This window comes from Somniosus microcephalus, chromosome 14, assembly GCF_052327205.1.
Source record: "Somniosus microcephalus isolate GS21.2 chromosome 14, FLI_Smic_1.0, whole genome shotgun sequence".
NCBI lineage: Eukaryota > Metazoa > Chordata > Chondrichthyes > Squaliformes > Somniosidae > Somniosus > Somniosus microcephalus.
In genome coordinates this window covers 5,005,332-5,019,537 of record NC_141000.1, presented here as the reverse complement: position 1 = coordinate 5,019,537, position 14,206 = coordinate 5,005,332, and the positions used below count along the sequence as shown (strand labels likewise).

General features: G+C 49.4%; 2 protein-coding genes across 6 annotated transcripts in view; both read right to left on the bottom strand.

The window, feature by feature from the left end:
* The window catches only part of LOC147107289 (BCLAF1 and THRAP3 family member 3-like), a 397,394-nt gene that overhangs the window by 98,109 nt on the left and 285,079 nt on the right, over positions 1-14,206 (bottom strand). The window lies entirely within an intron of this gene.
* The window catches only part of LOC147107290 (MAP7 domain-containing protein 2-like), a 187,961-nt gene that overhangs the window by 27,313 nt on the left and 146,442 nt on the right, over positions 1-14,206 (bottom strand). For all 5 annotated transcript variants that reach the window (XM_086006157.1, XM_086006158.1, XM_086006155.1 and 2 more), the window contains 4 exons: positions 13,084-13,264; positions 8,406-8,510; positions 8,252-8,305; positions 2,793-2,871 (listed from right to left, as the gene is read on the bottom strand). In XM_086006157.1, the coding sequence (XP_085862283.1) occupies positions 2,793-2,871; positions 8,252-8,305; positions 8,406-8,510; positions 13,084-13,264 (419 nt within the window). The remainder of the gene's footprint in view (positions 1-2,792; positions 2,872-8,251; positions 8,306-8,405; positions 8,511-13,083; positions 13,265-14,206) is intronic.

The window sequence follows — 14,206 nt, the reverse complement described above, 5'->3', positions numbered from 1 at the left end:
CGGTACTTACGATGCTGGGTTGTTCACCTGCAGCACCTGCAGACGACACAAAGCTGGGTGGGCGTGTGTGCTGTGAGGAGGATGCCGAGAAACTCCAGGATGATTTGGACAGGTTGGGTGATTGGGCAAAAGCATGGCAGATGCAATATAACGTGGATAAATGCGAGGTTATCCACTTTGGTGTCAAAAACAGGAAGGCAGATTATTATCTGAATGGCAATAGATTGGGAGAAGGGGAAGTGCAACGAGACCTGGGTGTCCTTGTGCACCAGTCGCTGAAGGTAAGCATGCAGGTGCAGCAGGCGGTTAAGAAGGCAAATGGTATGTTGGCCTTCGTAGCGAGAGGGTTTGAGTACAGGAACAAGGATGTCTTGCTGCAGTTGTACAGGGCCTTGGTGAGACCACATCTTGAGTATTGTGTGCAGTTTTGGTCGCCTTATCTGAGGAAGGATGTTCTTGCCATGGAAGGAGCTCAGCGAAGATTCACCAGGCTGATACCTGGGATGGCAGGAATGACGTATGAAGAGAGATTGGGTCGATTGGGCTTGTACTCGCTGGAGTTTAGAAGAATGAGAGGGGATCTCATTGAAACTTATAAAATTCTAACAGGACTAGACAGATTAGATGCAGGAAGGATGTTCCCAATGGTCGGGGAGTCCAGAACCAGGGGTCACAGTCTAAGGATAAGGGGCAAGCCATTTAGGACAGAGATGAGGAGGAATTTCTTCACCCAGAGAGTGGTGAACCTGTGGAATTCTCTACCACAGAAGGCAGTAGAGGCCAATTCATTAAATATATTCAAGAAGGAGTTGGATATATTTCTTAAGGCTAAAGGGATCAAGGGCTATGGGGAGAAGGCAGGGACCGGGTACTGAATTTGGATGATCAGCCATGATCTCATTGAATGGCGGAGCAGGCTCGAGGGGCCAAATGGCCTACTCCAGCTCCGATCTTCTATGTCTCGCCTGGGCCCACCTGACAACACCGATACTCACTGGATGCTGAACTCTCGGCTGCATTGCAGGTGTTTGTGATACTGCTGCTCAGAAGTAAGATGGCCATCATCAGCGAATGGTTTTTGAATTCATTCTCAGGATGAGGGCACCACTGGCACATTTCAGAGGGCAGTTACGTGTCAGCCACGTTGGTGTGGGACTGGAGTCACACCTAGGCCAGACCGGGGAAGGGCTGCAGATTTCCTTCCCTAAAGCACGTTAGTGAACCAGTTGGGTATTTCCGACAATCCTACAGTGTGTACACATTTGGGGTCTCTAAGCTTTGGTTTCTGCCAACCCAAGCCCTCTGTCCAAGAGAAATTACATCTCAACACTCTCACAGTTTGGTTTCTTGGACAAATATCCCAATACTACTGCAATAATACAAGTGGTTTGGAAAAAACCATGTTCCCATACAGATTCATTAGTAAATTGGCAATGTCCTTTTATATGCCAGGATTGCACATCCTGTGTGCTGACCTGGACAAGCTACCGTGCCAACCTCAAGAACATGAGTGAAGCCGTAAACGAACTTCAGAATCGGGAACCGAGTGATAACTTGGAATCGCAGAATAAATCGTCGCTCTATCCCTGCAGTGTATTTGAGACTGAATCGCTCCCAATTCACTTTGTGCAGTGTAACAGCACCCTATGTTATCAGGTCCCACTGCTTAAAGAAAAAAATATTCAAAAAATCAGCAGAAATGGACCTGGAAAAATCTAAAGGGATATTAACCAGAATTATTTTTAAAAAGAAGAGAAGCAAACTGTGACGCATTGATTACTGCCGATTGTTCTCCAATGTGTGAAGGAGAATCAATAAAAATCATACTGCATTTCTATAGTCCTCGTGTCCAACAGGTTCATTCCCAATGTGGGCAGTCATGCCTTCACTGTAGAGATTTGTGAGATCCATGCAACAATAAGACCATTAGCCTGATTTGGAGGCAAATGTTCCCTACATTATTGACAACCCACACACTGATAACCCACACTGACAACCCGCACTGGCAACCCGCACACCGACGACCAGCACACCGACGACCCGCACACCGACGACCAGCACACCGACAACCCGCACACCGACAACCCGCACACCGACAACCCGCACACCAACAACCCGCACACCGTCGACCCGCACACCGACGACCCGCACACCGACGACCCGCACACCGACGACCCGCACACCGTCGACCCGCACACCGACGACCCGCACACCGACGACCCGCACACCGACGACCCGCACACCGACGACCCGCACACCGTCGACCCGCACACCGTCGACCCGCACACCGACGACCCGCACACCGACGACCCGCACACCGACGACCCGCACACCGACGACCCGCACACCGACGACCCGCACATCGACGACCCGCACACCGACGACCCGCACACCGACGACCCGCACACCGACGACCCGCACACCGACGACCAGCACACCGACGACCAGCACACCGACGACCCGCACACCGACGACCCACACACTGACAACCCAAATACTGACAACCCGCACACCAACAACCCGCACACCGACAACCCGCACGACGACAACCCACATAGTTAACATCTTAAACCCAACAAACATCAGACTACACTGTACTGACTTTTGCAACCCGAACTGTTTGTCATAGCAATTTGTAAAATGTCACTTCAGACTGCAGCTGACGATGCATTCAATTGACTCTCGTATTCTACCCAGAAAATTGGTTTGGAAGAAGCTGCTCTCCTCCCCTGTGCTCTTGATTGGAATGATGACGGTTGTATGATATGTGAAGAGAGGCAGAGCTCGCTGACCTTGCTCCACAGAGGTTGGGGTTTGAAGCTTCGTTTCCCCGTTCATGCTCAGCTCAACCTCTGCTTTTCTTTCTTCTTTCTGGAACAGTCAGAAAAGTGGAACCATCAGAAGTTTTAAAGAAAGACTTGCATTTCTATAGCGCCTTTCACAACCTCAAGACATCCCAAAGCGCTTTACAGCCAATGAAGTACTTTTTGAAGTGTAGTCGCTGTTGTAATGTAGGAAACGCAGCAGACTATTTGTGCACAGCAAGCTCCCACAAACAGCTATGTGATAATGACCAGAGAATCTGTTTTAGGTGTTGGTCGAGGGGTAAAGGAGGGGTAAAGGGACGCTGGGAGAACTCCCCTGTTCTTCTCAGTAAAGGGCCATGGGACATTTTACGTCCACCTGAGGAGGCAGGCAGGGGTTTAGCTTAAAGCCTGATCAAAAAATGGCACCTCTGACAGTGCAGCACTTCCTCAGTACTGCACTGAAGTACCATAGAATCATAGAATGATACAGCACAGAAGGCAGCCATTCGGCCCATTGTGCCTGCGCCTGCTCTTTCGAAGAGCAATCCAGTTACCCCCACTCCCTCGCTCTTTCCCCCTTAGCCTTGCAAAGTTTTTCCCCTTCAAGTATTTATCCAATTTCTTTTTGAAAGTTATTCTTGAATCTGCTCCCACCGCCCTTTCAGGCGGCGCGTTCCAGATCACCACAACTCGCTGTGTATCTTTTTTCCCCAGGTCACCTCTGGTTCTTGTGCCAATCACCTTAAATCTGTGTCCACTGGTTACCGACCCTTCTGCCAATGGGAACAGTTTCTCCTTATTTACTCCATCAAAACTGTTCATGATTTTGAACACCTCTATCAAATCTCCCCTTAACCTTCTCTGCTCGAAGAGAACAATCCCAGCTTCTCCAGTCTCTCCACATAACTCAAGTCCCTCACCCCTGGTACCATTCCAGTAAATCTTTTCAGCGCCCTCTCCAAGGTCTTGACTTCCTGGTGCACAGAACTGAACACAATCCTCCAGCTGAGGCCTAACCAGTGATTTATAAATGTTTAGCTTAACTTCCTTGCTTTTGTACTCTATTCCTCAATTTATAAAGCCAAGGATCCTGTACGCTTGTTTAACAGCCTTCTCAACTTGTCCTGCGGCCATCAAAGACTTGTTTACGCCCAACCCCAGGTCTCCCTTTAAAATTGTACCATTTAGTTCATATTGTCAGCCTCGATTTTGTGCTCAAGTCCCTGTAGTGGGGCTTATACCACTGACCTTCTGACTGAGACGCAAGAGTATTAACAGGCAAAGCTGCTATGACCATCGGAATTTATAATGGGAAACAAGGAAATGGCAGACCAACGAAATACATACTTTGGTTCTGTCTTCACAAAGGAGGACACAAATAACCTCCCAGAGATGCCGGGAACATAGGGTCTGATGAAAGAGAGGAACTGAAAGAAATCAGTATTTGTAGGAAAATGGTGTTAGGAAAATTGATGGGACTAAAGGCCGATAAATCCCCAGGGCCTGATGGTCTACATCCCAGGGTACTTAAGGAAGTGGCCCTAGAGATAGTAGATGCGTTACTGATCATCTTCCAGAACTCGATGGACTCTGGAGCGGTGCCCATGGATTGGAGGGTAGCTAATGTCGCCCCACTGTTCAAAAAAGGTGGTAGAGAAAAAGCGGGGAATTATAGACCGGTAAGCCTGACATCGGTAGTGGGGAAAATGCTAGAGTCTATTATAAAAGATGTAATAGCAGAGCACTTGGAAAGCAGTGACAGGATCGGACAAAGTCAACATGGATTTACAAAAGGTAAATCATGTTTGACTAATCTACTGGAATTTTTTGAGGATGTAGCTGGTAAAATAGATAGGGGAGAACCAGTGGATGTGGTGTATTTGGACTTTCAGAAGGCTTTCGATAAGGTCCCACACAAGAGATTAGTGTGCAAAATTAAGGCACATGGGATTGGGGGCAAGGTATTGACTTGGATAGAGAACTGGTTGGCGGACAGAAGGCAAAGGGTTGGAATAAACGGATCGTTTTCCAGGTGGCAGGCAGTGACTAGTGGGGTACCGCAAGGATCGGTCCTAGGACCCCAGCTGTTCACAATATATATTAATGATCTGGACGAGGGAATTGGATGTAATATCTCCAAATTTGCAGACGACACAAAGCTGGGCGGGAGGGTAAGCTACGAGGAGGATGTCAGGAAACTCCAGTACGATTTGGACAGGTTGGGTGATTGGGCAGAAACATGGCAAATGCACTATAATGTGGATAAATGTGAGGTTATCCACTTTGGTGGCAAAAACAGGAAGGCAGATTATTATTTGAATGGCAATAGATTGGGAGAAGGGGAAGTGCAAAGAGACCTGGGCGTCCTTGTGCACCAGTCGCTGAAGGTAAGCATGCAGGTGCAGCAGGCGGTTAAGAAGGCAAATGGTATGTTGGCCTTCGTAGCAAGAGGGTTCGAGTACAGGAACAAGGATGTCTTGCTACAGTTGTACAGGGCCTTGGTGAGACCGCACCTTGAGTATTGTGTGCAGTTTTGGTCACCTTACCTGAGGAAGGACGTTCTTGCCATGGAGGGAGTGCAGCGAAGATTCACCAGGCTGATACCTGGGATGGCAGGAATGACGTATGAGGAGAGATTGTGTCGATTGGGCTTATACTCACTGGAGTCTAGAAGATTGAGAGGGGATCTCATCGAAACCTATAAAATTCTGTCAGGTCTGGACAGACTAGATGCAGGAAGGATGTTTCTGATGGCCGGGGAGTCCAGAACCAGGGGTCATAGTCTAAGGATAAGGGGTAAGCCATTTAGGACTGAAATGAGGAGGAATTTCTTCACCCAGAGAGTGGTGAACCTGTGGAATTCTCTGCCACAGAGGGCGGTGGAGGCTAGTTCATTAAATATATTCAAGAAAGAGTTGGATATATTTCTTGAGGCTAAAGGGATCAAGGGATATGGGGAGAAGGCAGGGACAGGGTACTGAATTTGGATGATCAGCCATGATCACATTGAATGGCGGAGCAGGCTCGAAGGGCCGAATGGCCTACTCCTGCTCCTATCTTCTATGTTTCTATGTTTCTATGTAAGTACCATATTCATCTTTGATCACATGGGCTCAAAGCTTAATTCTCCACATGGTGTGTTGAAGGAACACGTGAGCTAATTTGCATCAAGGGGTAGTCTGGCATTAACTGAGCGAATGTTAACTTCTGTAAACTGGGTGTTAACTTCAACATTCCTCAATGGATGGCGAACTCTCAGCATTGTCAGATCAAATCTGTCAGTGCTAGACACTTTGTCGGGCAAGCAGCAGACCGTGTCACTACCCGAGGACCTCTAATGGGTAACCTACCTGGAGGTCAGTGCCTCAACGGTATTGTGGCCGGAGATATCCTGGAACCAGTCTAGCAGGCACGGAGCAAAAATCTGGATCATGCTGTTAGTGGAAGTGACCACCAAACTCAACTTCAAGCCATTGGGTGTAACCAGGCACAAACAGCCAGAGAAACTGTTTCCACTGGCAGGAGGGTCAGTAACCAGAGGAGACAGATTTAAAGCAACTGGCAAAGGAACCAGAGGAGGAGAATTGTTTTTACGCAGCGAGTTGTTGTGATCTGGAATGCGCTGCCTGAAAGGGCGGTGGAAGCAGATTCAATAGTAACTTTCAAAAGGGAATTGGATAAATACTTGAAGGGAAACATTTGCAGGGCTGTGGGGAGAGAGCAGGGGGAGTGGGACTAATTGGAGAGCTCTACCAAAGAGCCGGCACAGGCACAATGGGCCGAATGGCCTCCTTCTGTGCTGTAAGATTTTTTGATTGGGTGTTACCAGGCACCGACAGGTCACAGGTCAGCCAATATGCAGTTCACCCTCTTCTGCGATGTGTCAGCAGCACCAGCTAGACAGGGAGACTCAGTGCACAAGGTGCCACTCATGTTGCCATGTGCTCGGCCATAGGCTGTGCAGTCCCTGCTTTCGACAGAAAAGCTTAACTGCTGCCTCAACGCTCAGATGATGTGCACTACTGGTAAAACATTATGCAAGGTAATGCACATTTCGTGTGGGAACCCAGAGGACCAGAACTGCGTGAGGAGACAGATTGCAAACTTGCCTTCTGGATGACAGGTTCTGCTCTCCCCGATCCTCAAGAACAACTGCGCACATTCACAAGGCAGAAATATAATAAAGCAGAATCATGGCCTCTTAAAGCTCTCGTAGTGTTTGGACTGCTCTGCTGCCGCCTTGCAGTATGAACCTGAGTGAGTTGGCAGATTGACTGTTCCATGTTTCCTGCTGCAGCACTCGCTATTGAAAGGATCCCACGCCTGCTCACCAAAGAGCCTGTCTACAGAAAGAGGATGGTGGGAGGGAAGGCTAGATTTTGTTTTTAATTCATTCTCGGCATGTGGGCGTCGCTGGCAAAGCCGGCATTTAATGCCCATCCCTAGTTGCCCTGAGCCGCCTTCTTGAACCCCTCGTGGTTTGACATGACTGAGTGGCTCACTGGGCCATTTCAGAGGGCAGTTACGATTCAACCTCTTAAAACCTCCCGTCCTTACCGGTCTGGCCTCTATGTGACTCCAGTCCCACACTAACGTGGCTGGCTCTTAGCTGCTCGTTGAAATGGCCTAACAAGCCACTCAGTCGCATTAAGGCAACTGGGGATGGGTGATAAATGTCGGCCTTGCCAGCGATGCCCACAGCCCGAGAATGATTTAGCTTTGACTTAATCCACAAGGTCCTTGGAGCAGTCAAACACCCCCCCAGGTGAACTCCTAATATCATCCTACATATCAAGAGGAGGCAAGTAGAGCTCAGACCTTTCACCAAATGGATAGAGGGGAAGAAATCCAGAGGGACAGTCACCTTGCAAAACCATTACACAGCTCCTCACGGCTAGTTCAGACTGGCATCAGCTAACGCCCAAGACAAGGTTATCTGCCTGGCCTTTCCACCAGGAGGGCTGTGTGTCAGCGAGCCAAACAAGGGAGCAGCTCGGAGAAAACACAATACCTTTTGGTTTTGGTTTACACAGGTGACCATTGGCTTTACCAATCAAAAACCAGGCAACATACATTATGATGTGTGATATTGTCACACAGACACTGCTATATTAATAGAGGCATTAACCAAAGTAAAATAAATTGGTGAATCATTTTTTTGTACAATGATATTGCCCGGCGTAATTTCCTGGCTTCCGTTATGTGGAATCACAGAATTACCCGGGTGTGTGGACATCAGATGGAGACAGCACCAAACGTGACTGTGATGCCCACCACAGTCAAACAGCCTTCTGACTTTCCTTGCCTAGACTCACGTGAGGAGAACAGTCTATTGATTGAGGCAATAAAGGTGGAAGCATACTCCAGAATGTCAAAACATTGAGCGAGGAGGGAAAAGCTGTTGAAGCGAAGGATGACTATTCGGTTGCCATGGTAGTGATTACCTTGATTTCTCCGGCATCACCACGCCTGGTTCTTTTCATGATCTCTTCTATTCTCTACATAAAAAAAATCGCAGAGAAAAAGAATTGGTCATATTTTTCCACAAAACGAAATGCTGCCTCCATTCGGTTAATTTACCCAACACTCCCTCCTGACCTTCTTTCTCTCCATCCGCTCCTGTTCGATTTGCTGAATGGCCTGTTCCCGCTCTTGCCGTTGTCGTTCCGCTGCCTCACGAGTCTTGGCTTCAGCTTCTTCTCGCTGAGGAAAAAGAAATGCAGGAGACAGCGGTAAAAAAATCCTAAATCCTAAAGCTGCACCTTGGCCTAAATAAAGATCCAACGAAGCAAACTTCGTGAAGAAAACATGGCCTAGAAATTGAGTGGGCTTAGCGCCCAATTAGTGGCGCTAGAGGGCCTTGCGCCGGACTTATAGCCGTTTTGCAAATTGACTTGGGCCTTACCATCGGCGTTAGCCGGTAGCGCTGCGCCGGCACCGATGACGTCATCGGTGTGCGCAGCGTCCCGGTTGCCGTGGTAACCCGGCCCCAAGCCCAAATTCAGTTGCGCCCGCCTCGCCCGTGGCAAGCGCAACTAACGAATGTGAAAAGTGTTCTTACACGCCTTTGCGCCGGCGCATAAAGGTGGAGCGGCGGCCGGCCGCATTCCCGGCGGCCGCCTGCCCGCACCTCCCTTCCCGGACTCCTGCATCACCCCCCCCACGGCCCTGATGAGTGTGTGCTGCGAGCCCGGCACTTCCCCGAGGTGCCGGGCTCAGATGTCGGGGGAATCCGCCGGACAGTTGTCGGCTGCAGGCAGCTCCTCCTTAACAGAAGGAGGAGGCCTGCAGTTCCCCAGCCTGCCGCACCGCATCGGGTGCCGCAGCGGGGGATTAGCGCCGGGAAACCCAATTCAACGCCCGTTTTCAGGCGCTAAAACCCTCCTTTAGCGCCCGCCGCCGTCTGGGGCCGGCGCAACCGAATTTTCGTCGGGCGCTGCCGCATTAACGCTGGCGCAAAATTTCTGGCGCTACAGCCCTGGCGAGCCCACAACCCAATTTCTAGGCCCATATATTTTTGAAATGAGCATATTCCAACTCTAATCATGACTACACGTCAGTCTAATTACCTTGAACACATAGGAAGGATGCTACTGAACTCTCTGAGTTCCTCGGAGTCCACATCACGGAAGACCTCTCCTGGTCCCTCAACACCTCCTCTCTGGTGAAGAAGGCCCAGCAGCGCCTATATTTCCTAAGGAGGCTGAAGGGATGTAACCTGTCACCCCTGATCCTCTCTAACTTTTACCGCTGCACTATAGAAAGCATCCTGACGAACTGTATCACGGTATGGTATGGCAGCTGTAGCTACTATGACCGGAAAGCCCTGCAGCGGGTAGTCAAAACTGCCCAACGCATTACCGGCACCCGGCTACCGACCATAGAGCACATATACCAGAAACACTGTCTACGGAGGTCACGGTCCATCATCAAAGACCCTACCCACCCCAGCCACAGTCTGTTCGCCCTCCTGCCATCTGGGAGACGCTACAGATGCATTCGCACCCGTACGACCAGATTTAGGAACAGCTTCTTTCCCAGGGCTGTCATCCTACTGAACTCCACAAATAAACTCTAAAGCCTGCACATCTGCCAATGCACTTTATTATGGTTATGTTTATGTTAATGTATTACAAGCCAAATGTATGTTGAATGTTTAAATGTCTTAATCTAAATGTACACTCTCGGGAGCCGCAAGCCTACATTTCGTTGTACTGCACTTGTGCACTAACAATGACAATAAAAGTTGATTTGATTTGATTTTGATTTGAATGCCTTTTGTAACTTTGAAAATATGATCCAGCAGACAAGCTTGAGATTTGCCTGATGGGGACCCAGGTTAGAACCTCATTCTTGAATGGTTCTGTAACCTGATTATAGTTAGTTTCAGCAGATCTGAAATGTGTCAGTATGTTGTATAAATATTATTACAGCAAGGAGACGGGCTGTTGCAGTGAGTTAGAATGATGCCAGGGCTGAACGGGTTAAATTATGAGGACAGGTTGCTTAAACTTGGCTTGAGTACTCCCTTGAGTAGAGAAGATTAAGGTGTGAACCCAGCAAGGTGTTTAAAATGATAATAGGGATTCGATAGAGTAGATACAGATAAACTATTCCTCTTGCTTGGGGAATCCAGAACAAGAGGGCATCATCTTAACATTAGAGCCAGGCCATTTAGGAGTGAAATCAGGAAGCACTTCTACACACAGAGGGCAGTGGAAATCTGGACTCTCTCCCCAGAAGGCTGTGGGTGCTGGGGGACAATAGGAATGTGAAGACTGAGAGCGATAGATTTCTGTTGGGTAAGAGTATCGAGAGATATGGAGCAAAGGCGGGTCAATGGAGCTGAGCTACAGATTAGGAATGATCTAACCAAATAGCGAAACAGGCTCGAGAGGCTAAATGGGCCACTCCTGTTCCTATGTTCCGATGTAGACATTGACCTGTGACCTCCAGGATTTATATCAGGGACCACAATGGTGATCTACGTGTGGAGGCGGAGGATGTGGGTAAGGTACTTAGGGGGAAAAATTCAGTTGATTTGTGTCTCCCGTTAGCGCCGTAAGAGGACGCAAAGCAACTAGCGCCCGGGCGTGGCGCCGCTAACGCCTCCCGCGAAATTCAGCGGGAGGTTAGTGGTGACGGTAACCATTAGCGGCCCACGGCGCTGCACCTCCGGTGATGATGTAATCGCCGTGCGCAGCGCCCTGCTCGCACCCCGGCCACGATCTTCGGTAGCGCCCCCTGACTTACCGCCGGACGTTATGTCCGACGGTCAAGGGGGCCGACCTGCGGCCGGGGCGGTGCCAATTAAAGGGGAGGTGCCAGGCGGCCATTTTTGTTGCTGTCCCCGGCCTCCTGTGAAGCCCCCCCATGGGGTGCCGGCTGTGCTCCGTGAGCCCGGCACTCCTCTTGACTGCCGAGCTCTTCTCCCGGCACTCCCGATTCCTGGTGGCTCAGCTGGGCCCTGGGTCACGCTGCGCTAGGCCCCTCCCCTTTAAGAAGGGGAGAAAGGCCTGCAGTACCGCGGCGCGACGTGCCGCAGAGTGTGGCCCTGCGACACGTAGCGCCGTGATATTCACTGTTAACGCCCCCAGAGGGAGGCGGGGCTCTTCCAGTGGCGGCCCGTCTCCCTCTTGGGGCGCTACCAGTGAATTTCGGGAGCGGGGGGCGCTAACTTTTTCGGGCCACTCGAAGTTAGCACCCAAAAGGGGGAGCGACCCAATTTTGCCCACTTAATGAATACTTTGAAGCTGTATTCAGAAAAGAGAGGTGACGATGCCAATGTTGAAGTTAAGGAGGAAGATAGTGAAATATTGGACGGGATAAACATAGTGAGAGAGGAAGTATTAAAGGGTTTAGCATCCTTGAAAGTAGATAAATGGCCAGGGCCGGATGAAATATATCCGAGGCTATTAAAAGAAGCATGGGAGGAAATTGCGGAGGCTCTGACCATCATTTTCCAAACCTCCCTGGCTACAGGAGTGGTGCCAGAGGATTGAAGAACTGCTAACGTTGTACCATTGTTTAAAAAGGGAGGAAGAGATAAACCGAACAATTACAGGCCAGTTAGTTTAACCTCAGTGGTGGGCAAATTACTGGAATCAATTCTGAAGGACAGTATAAACCTTCATTTAGAAAGACACAGACTAATCAAGGACAGTCAGCATGGTTTTGTTAAGGGAAGGTCGTGTCTGACTAACTTGAATGAATTCTTTGAGGAGGTAACAAGGAGGGTCGATGAGGGCAGTGTGTTTGATGTAGTCTGGATGTTTAAGCTAGGGTTTGAAGTGATCTCTCTGGCTGTGAGTCTCAGAAGGTATAACTGCAGCTAGATTTTATGCAAATTTCTAAGACAAAATATTGCGAAGTTAAATCAGGAAAATAATGGAACTATACAGCATCTTACTAATACAAAGAAATCCCGAGCCTCACTGGACACATGCGCAGGGCAACGACAGGACTACAACACCGTACCCCGATTCTGTCCCCCTCTGCTTGTGTCTACTGCGGCCCTGTGTTGGCAGTGGAGACTTGCAATTTTGGCCCTATAGTCTACTAATAAACCACAAAAAGTTTATTTTTCCATTTACCAAATGTTGTTGTGATGCACTGCACTAGACTTAGCAAATGGTGTGAAGCTTCTGATGAACTTGGCTCTGCGATGACTGACCAGGCTTTTTTAATTCATTCTCGGGACACGGGCACCGCTGGCATTTATTGCCCTTCCCTAGTTGCCCTGAGAAGATGGTGGGGGGCCTCCCTTTTTGAACAAATGAGCGACATCCTAGGCCACTTCGAAGGGCATCGGTGTGGGACTGGAGTCATATATCGGCCAGACCGGGTAAGGACGGCAGATTTCCTTCCCTAAAGGACATCAGTGAACCAGTTGGGTTTTTACGGCAATCCGACAGCTTCGGGGTCACTTTTACTGAGACCAGCTTTTTATTCCCAGATTTTTACAACTGAATTCAAACTCTCAAACTGCCATGATGGGGTATGAACTTGCGTTCCCTGGATTATTAGTCCAGTAACATAACCACTACACTACACGTTTTAAACCGCTAACTTTACAGGATTGAGTGCCACTGATAAGTACAATAGTGTGTGATAAGATTTCAGTTAAGCCTTTTAAAAGATGTCACATTAGAGTGTTACAGTGCTCATCTGACCTTGCACCGAGATTGAGGCAGCGTTCAGTCCATTTGCTATTCAGGGATAAAAGAACTGAGGAAAAGATATACAGTGAAACAGTGACACATCATCCACCACTAACCAGCTGTTCCAGCCTGGCCAGGAGTTCTTTTTCCTGCTGTTCTTTTAAGATTCTTTCCTCTTCTGCTTTTCTCTGGCGTTCCATCTCCTGCTGTCTTTGCTCTTCCTCGAGCTTGCGTGCCTCTTCTTCACGGCGAGCTTTCTCTTCCGCCTCTTTTCTCTGCAACTCTTCCTTCATTTTCCTGTAACAAGCACCAGATTTATTCAGATTCAGCCTTAGTCTCTCTCCTACACCACTGACGTCGCGACACAACCACTTCATGGGTAGCCTGGTTAGTCAGGTCAGGTGATAAACCCGTTACCGTAACGCCAGTAGACGGTGCTACCTGTCATTGGTCAGCGCTGATGCCGGGTGCTGGTTACGTAACCGTCACCGCCAGAAAGGGTTGCTGGCTTCAGACGGATCAGCACCTGGAGGAGGGAGTGGGATCCTCGATGGAGGAGACTCCACCAGGAGGAGGGAGTGGGATCCTCAATGGAGGAGACTCCACCAGGAGGAGGGGAGTGGGATCCTCGATGGAGGAAACGCCACCAGGAGGAGTGAGTGGGATCCTCGATGGAGGAGACGCCACCTGGAGGAGGGAGTGGGATCCTCGATGGAGGAGATGCCACCTGGAGGAGGGGAGTGGGATCCTCGATGGAGGAGACTCCACCAGGAGGAGTGATTGGGATCCTCGATGGAGGAAACGCCACCTGGAGGAGGGAGTGGGATCCTCGATGGAGGAAACGCCATCAAAAGGCAAAAAGCTTTTTATTTTATTCATTCACGGGATGTGGGTGTCGCTGGCAATGCCAGCATTTATTGCCATCCCTCATTGCCCTTGAGAAGGTGGTGGTGAGCCGCCATCTTGAACCGCTGCAGTCCGTGTGGTGGAGGTACTCCCACATTTAATTGATTGGTTAATTAATCCTTGAGAATCCCAGTCAGGCAATGCCGCGATTTTAAAATTCTCATCTTTGTTTTCAAATCCTTTCATGGCCTCGCCCCTCCCTATCTCTGTAACTTCCTCCAGCCATACAACCCCCCCGAGATCTCGGCGCTCCTCCAATTCTGGCTTCTTGTACATCCTCGATTTCCATCGCTCCACCATTGGTGGCCGTGCCTTCAGCTGCCAAGGCCCTAA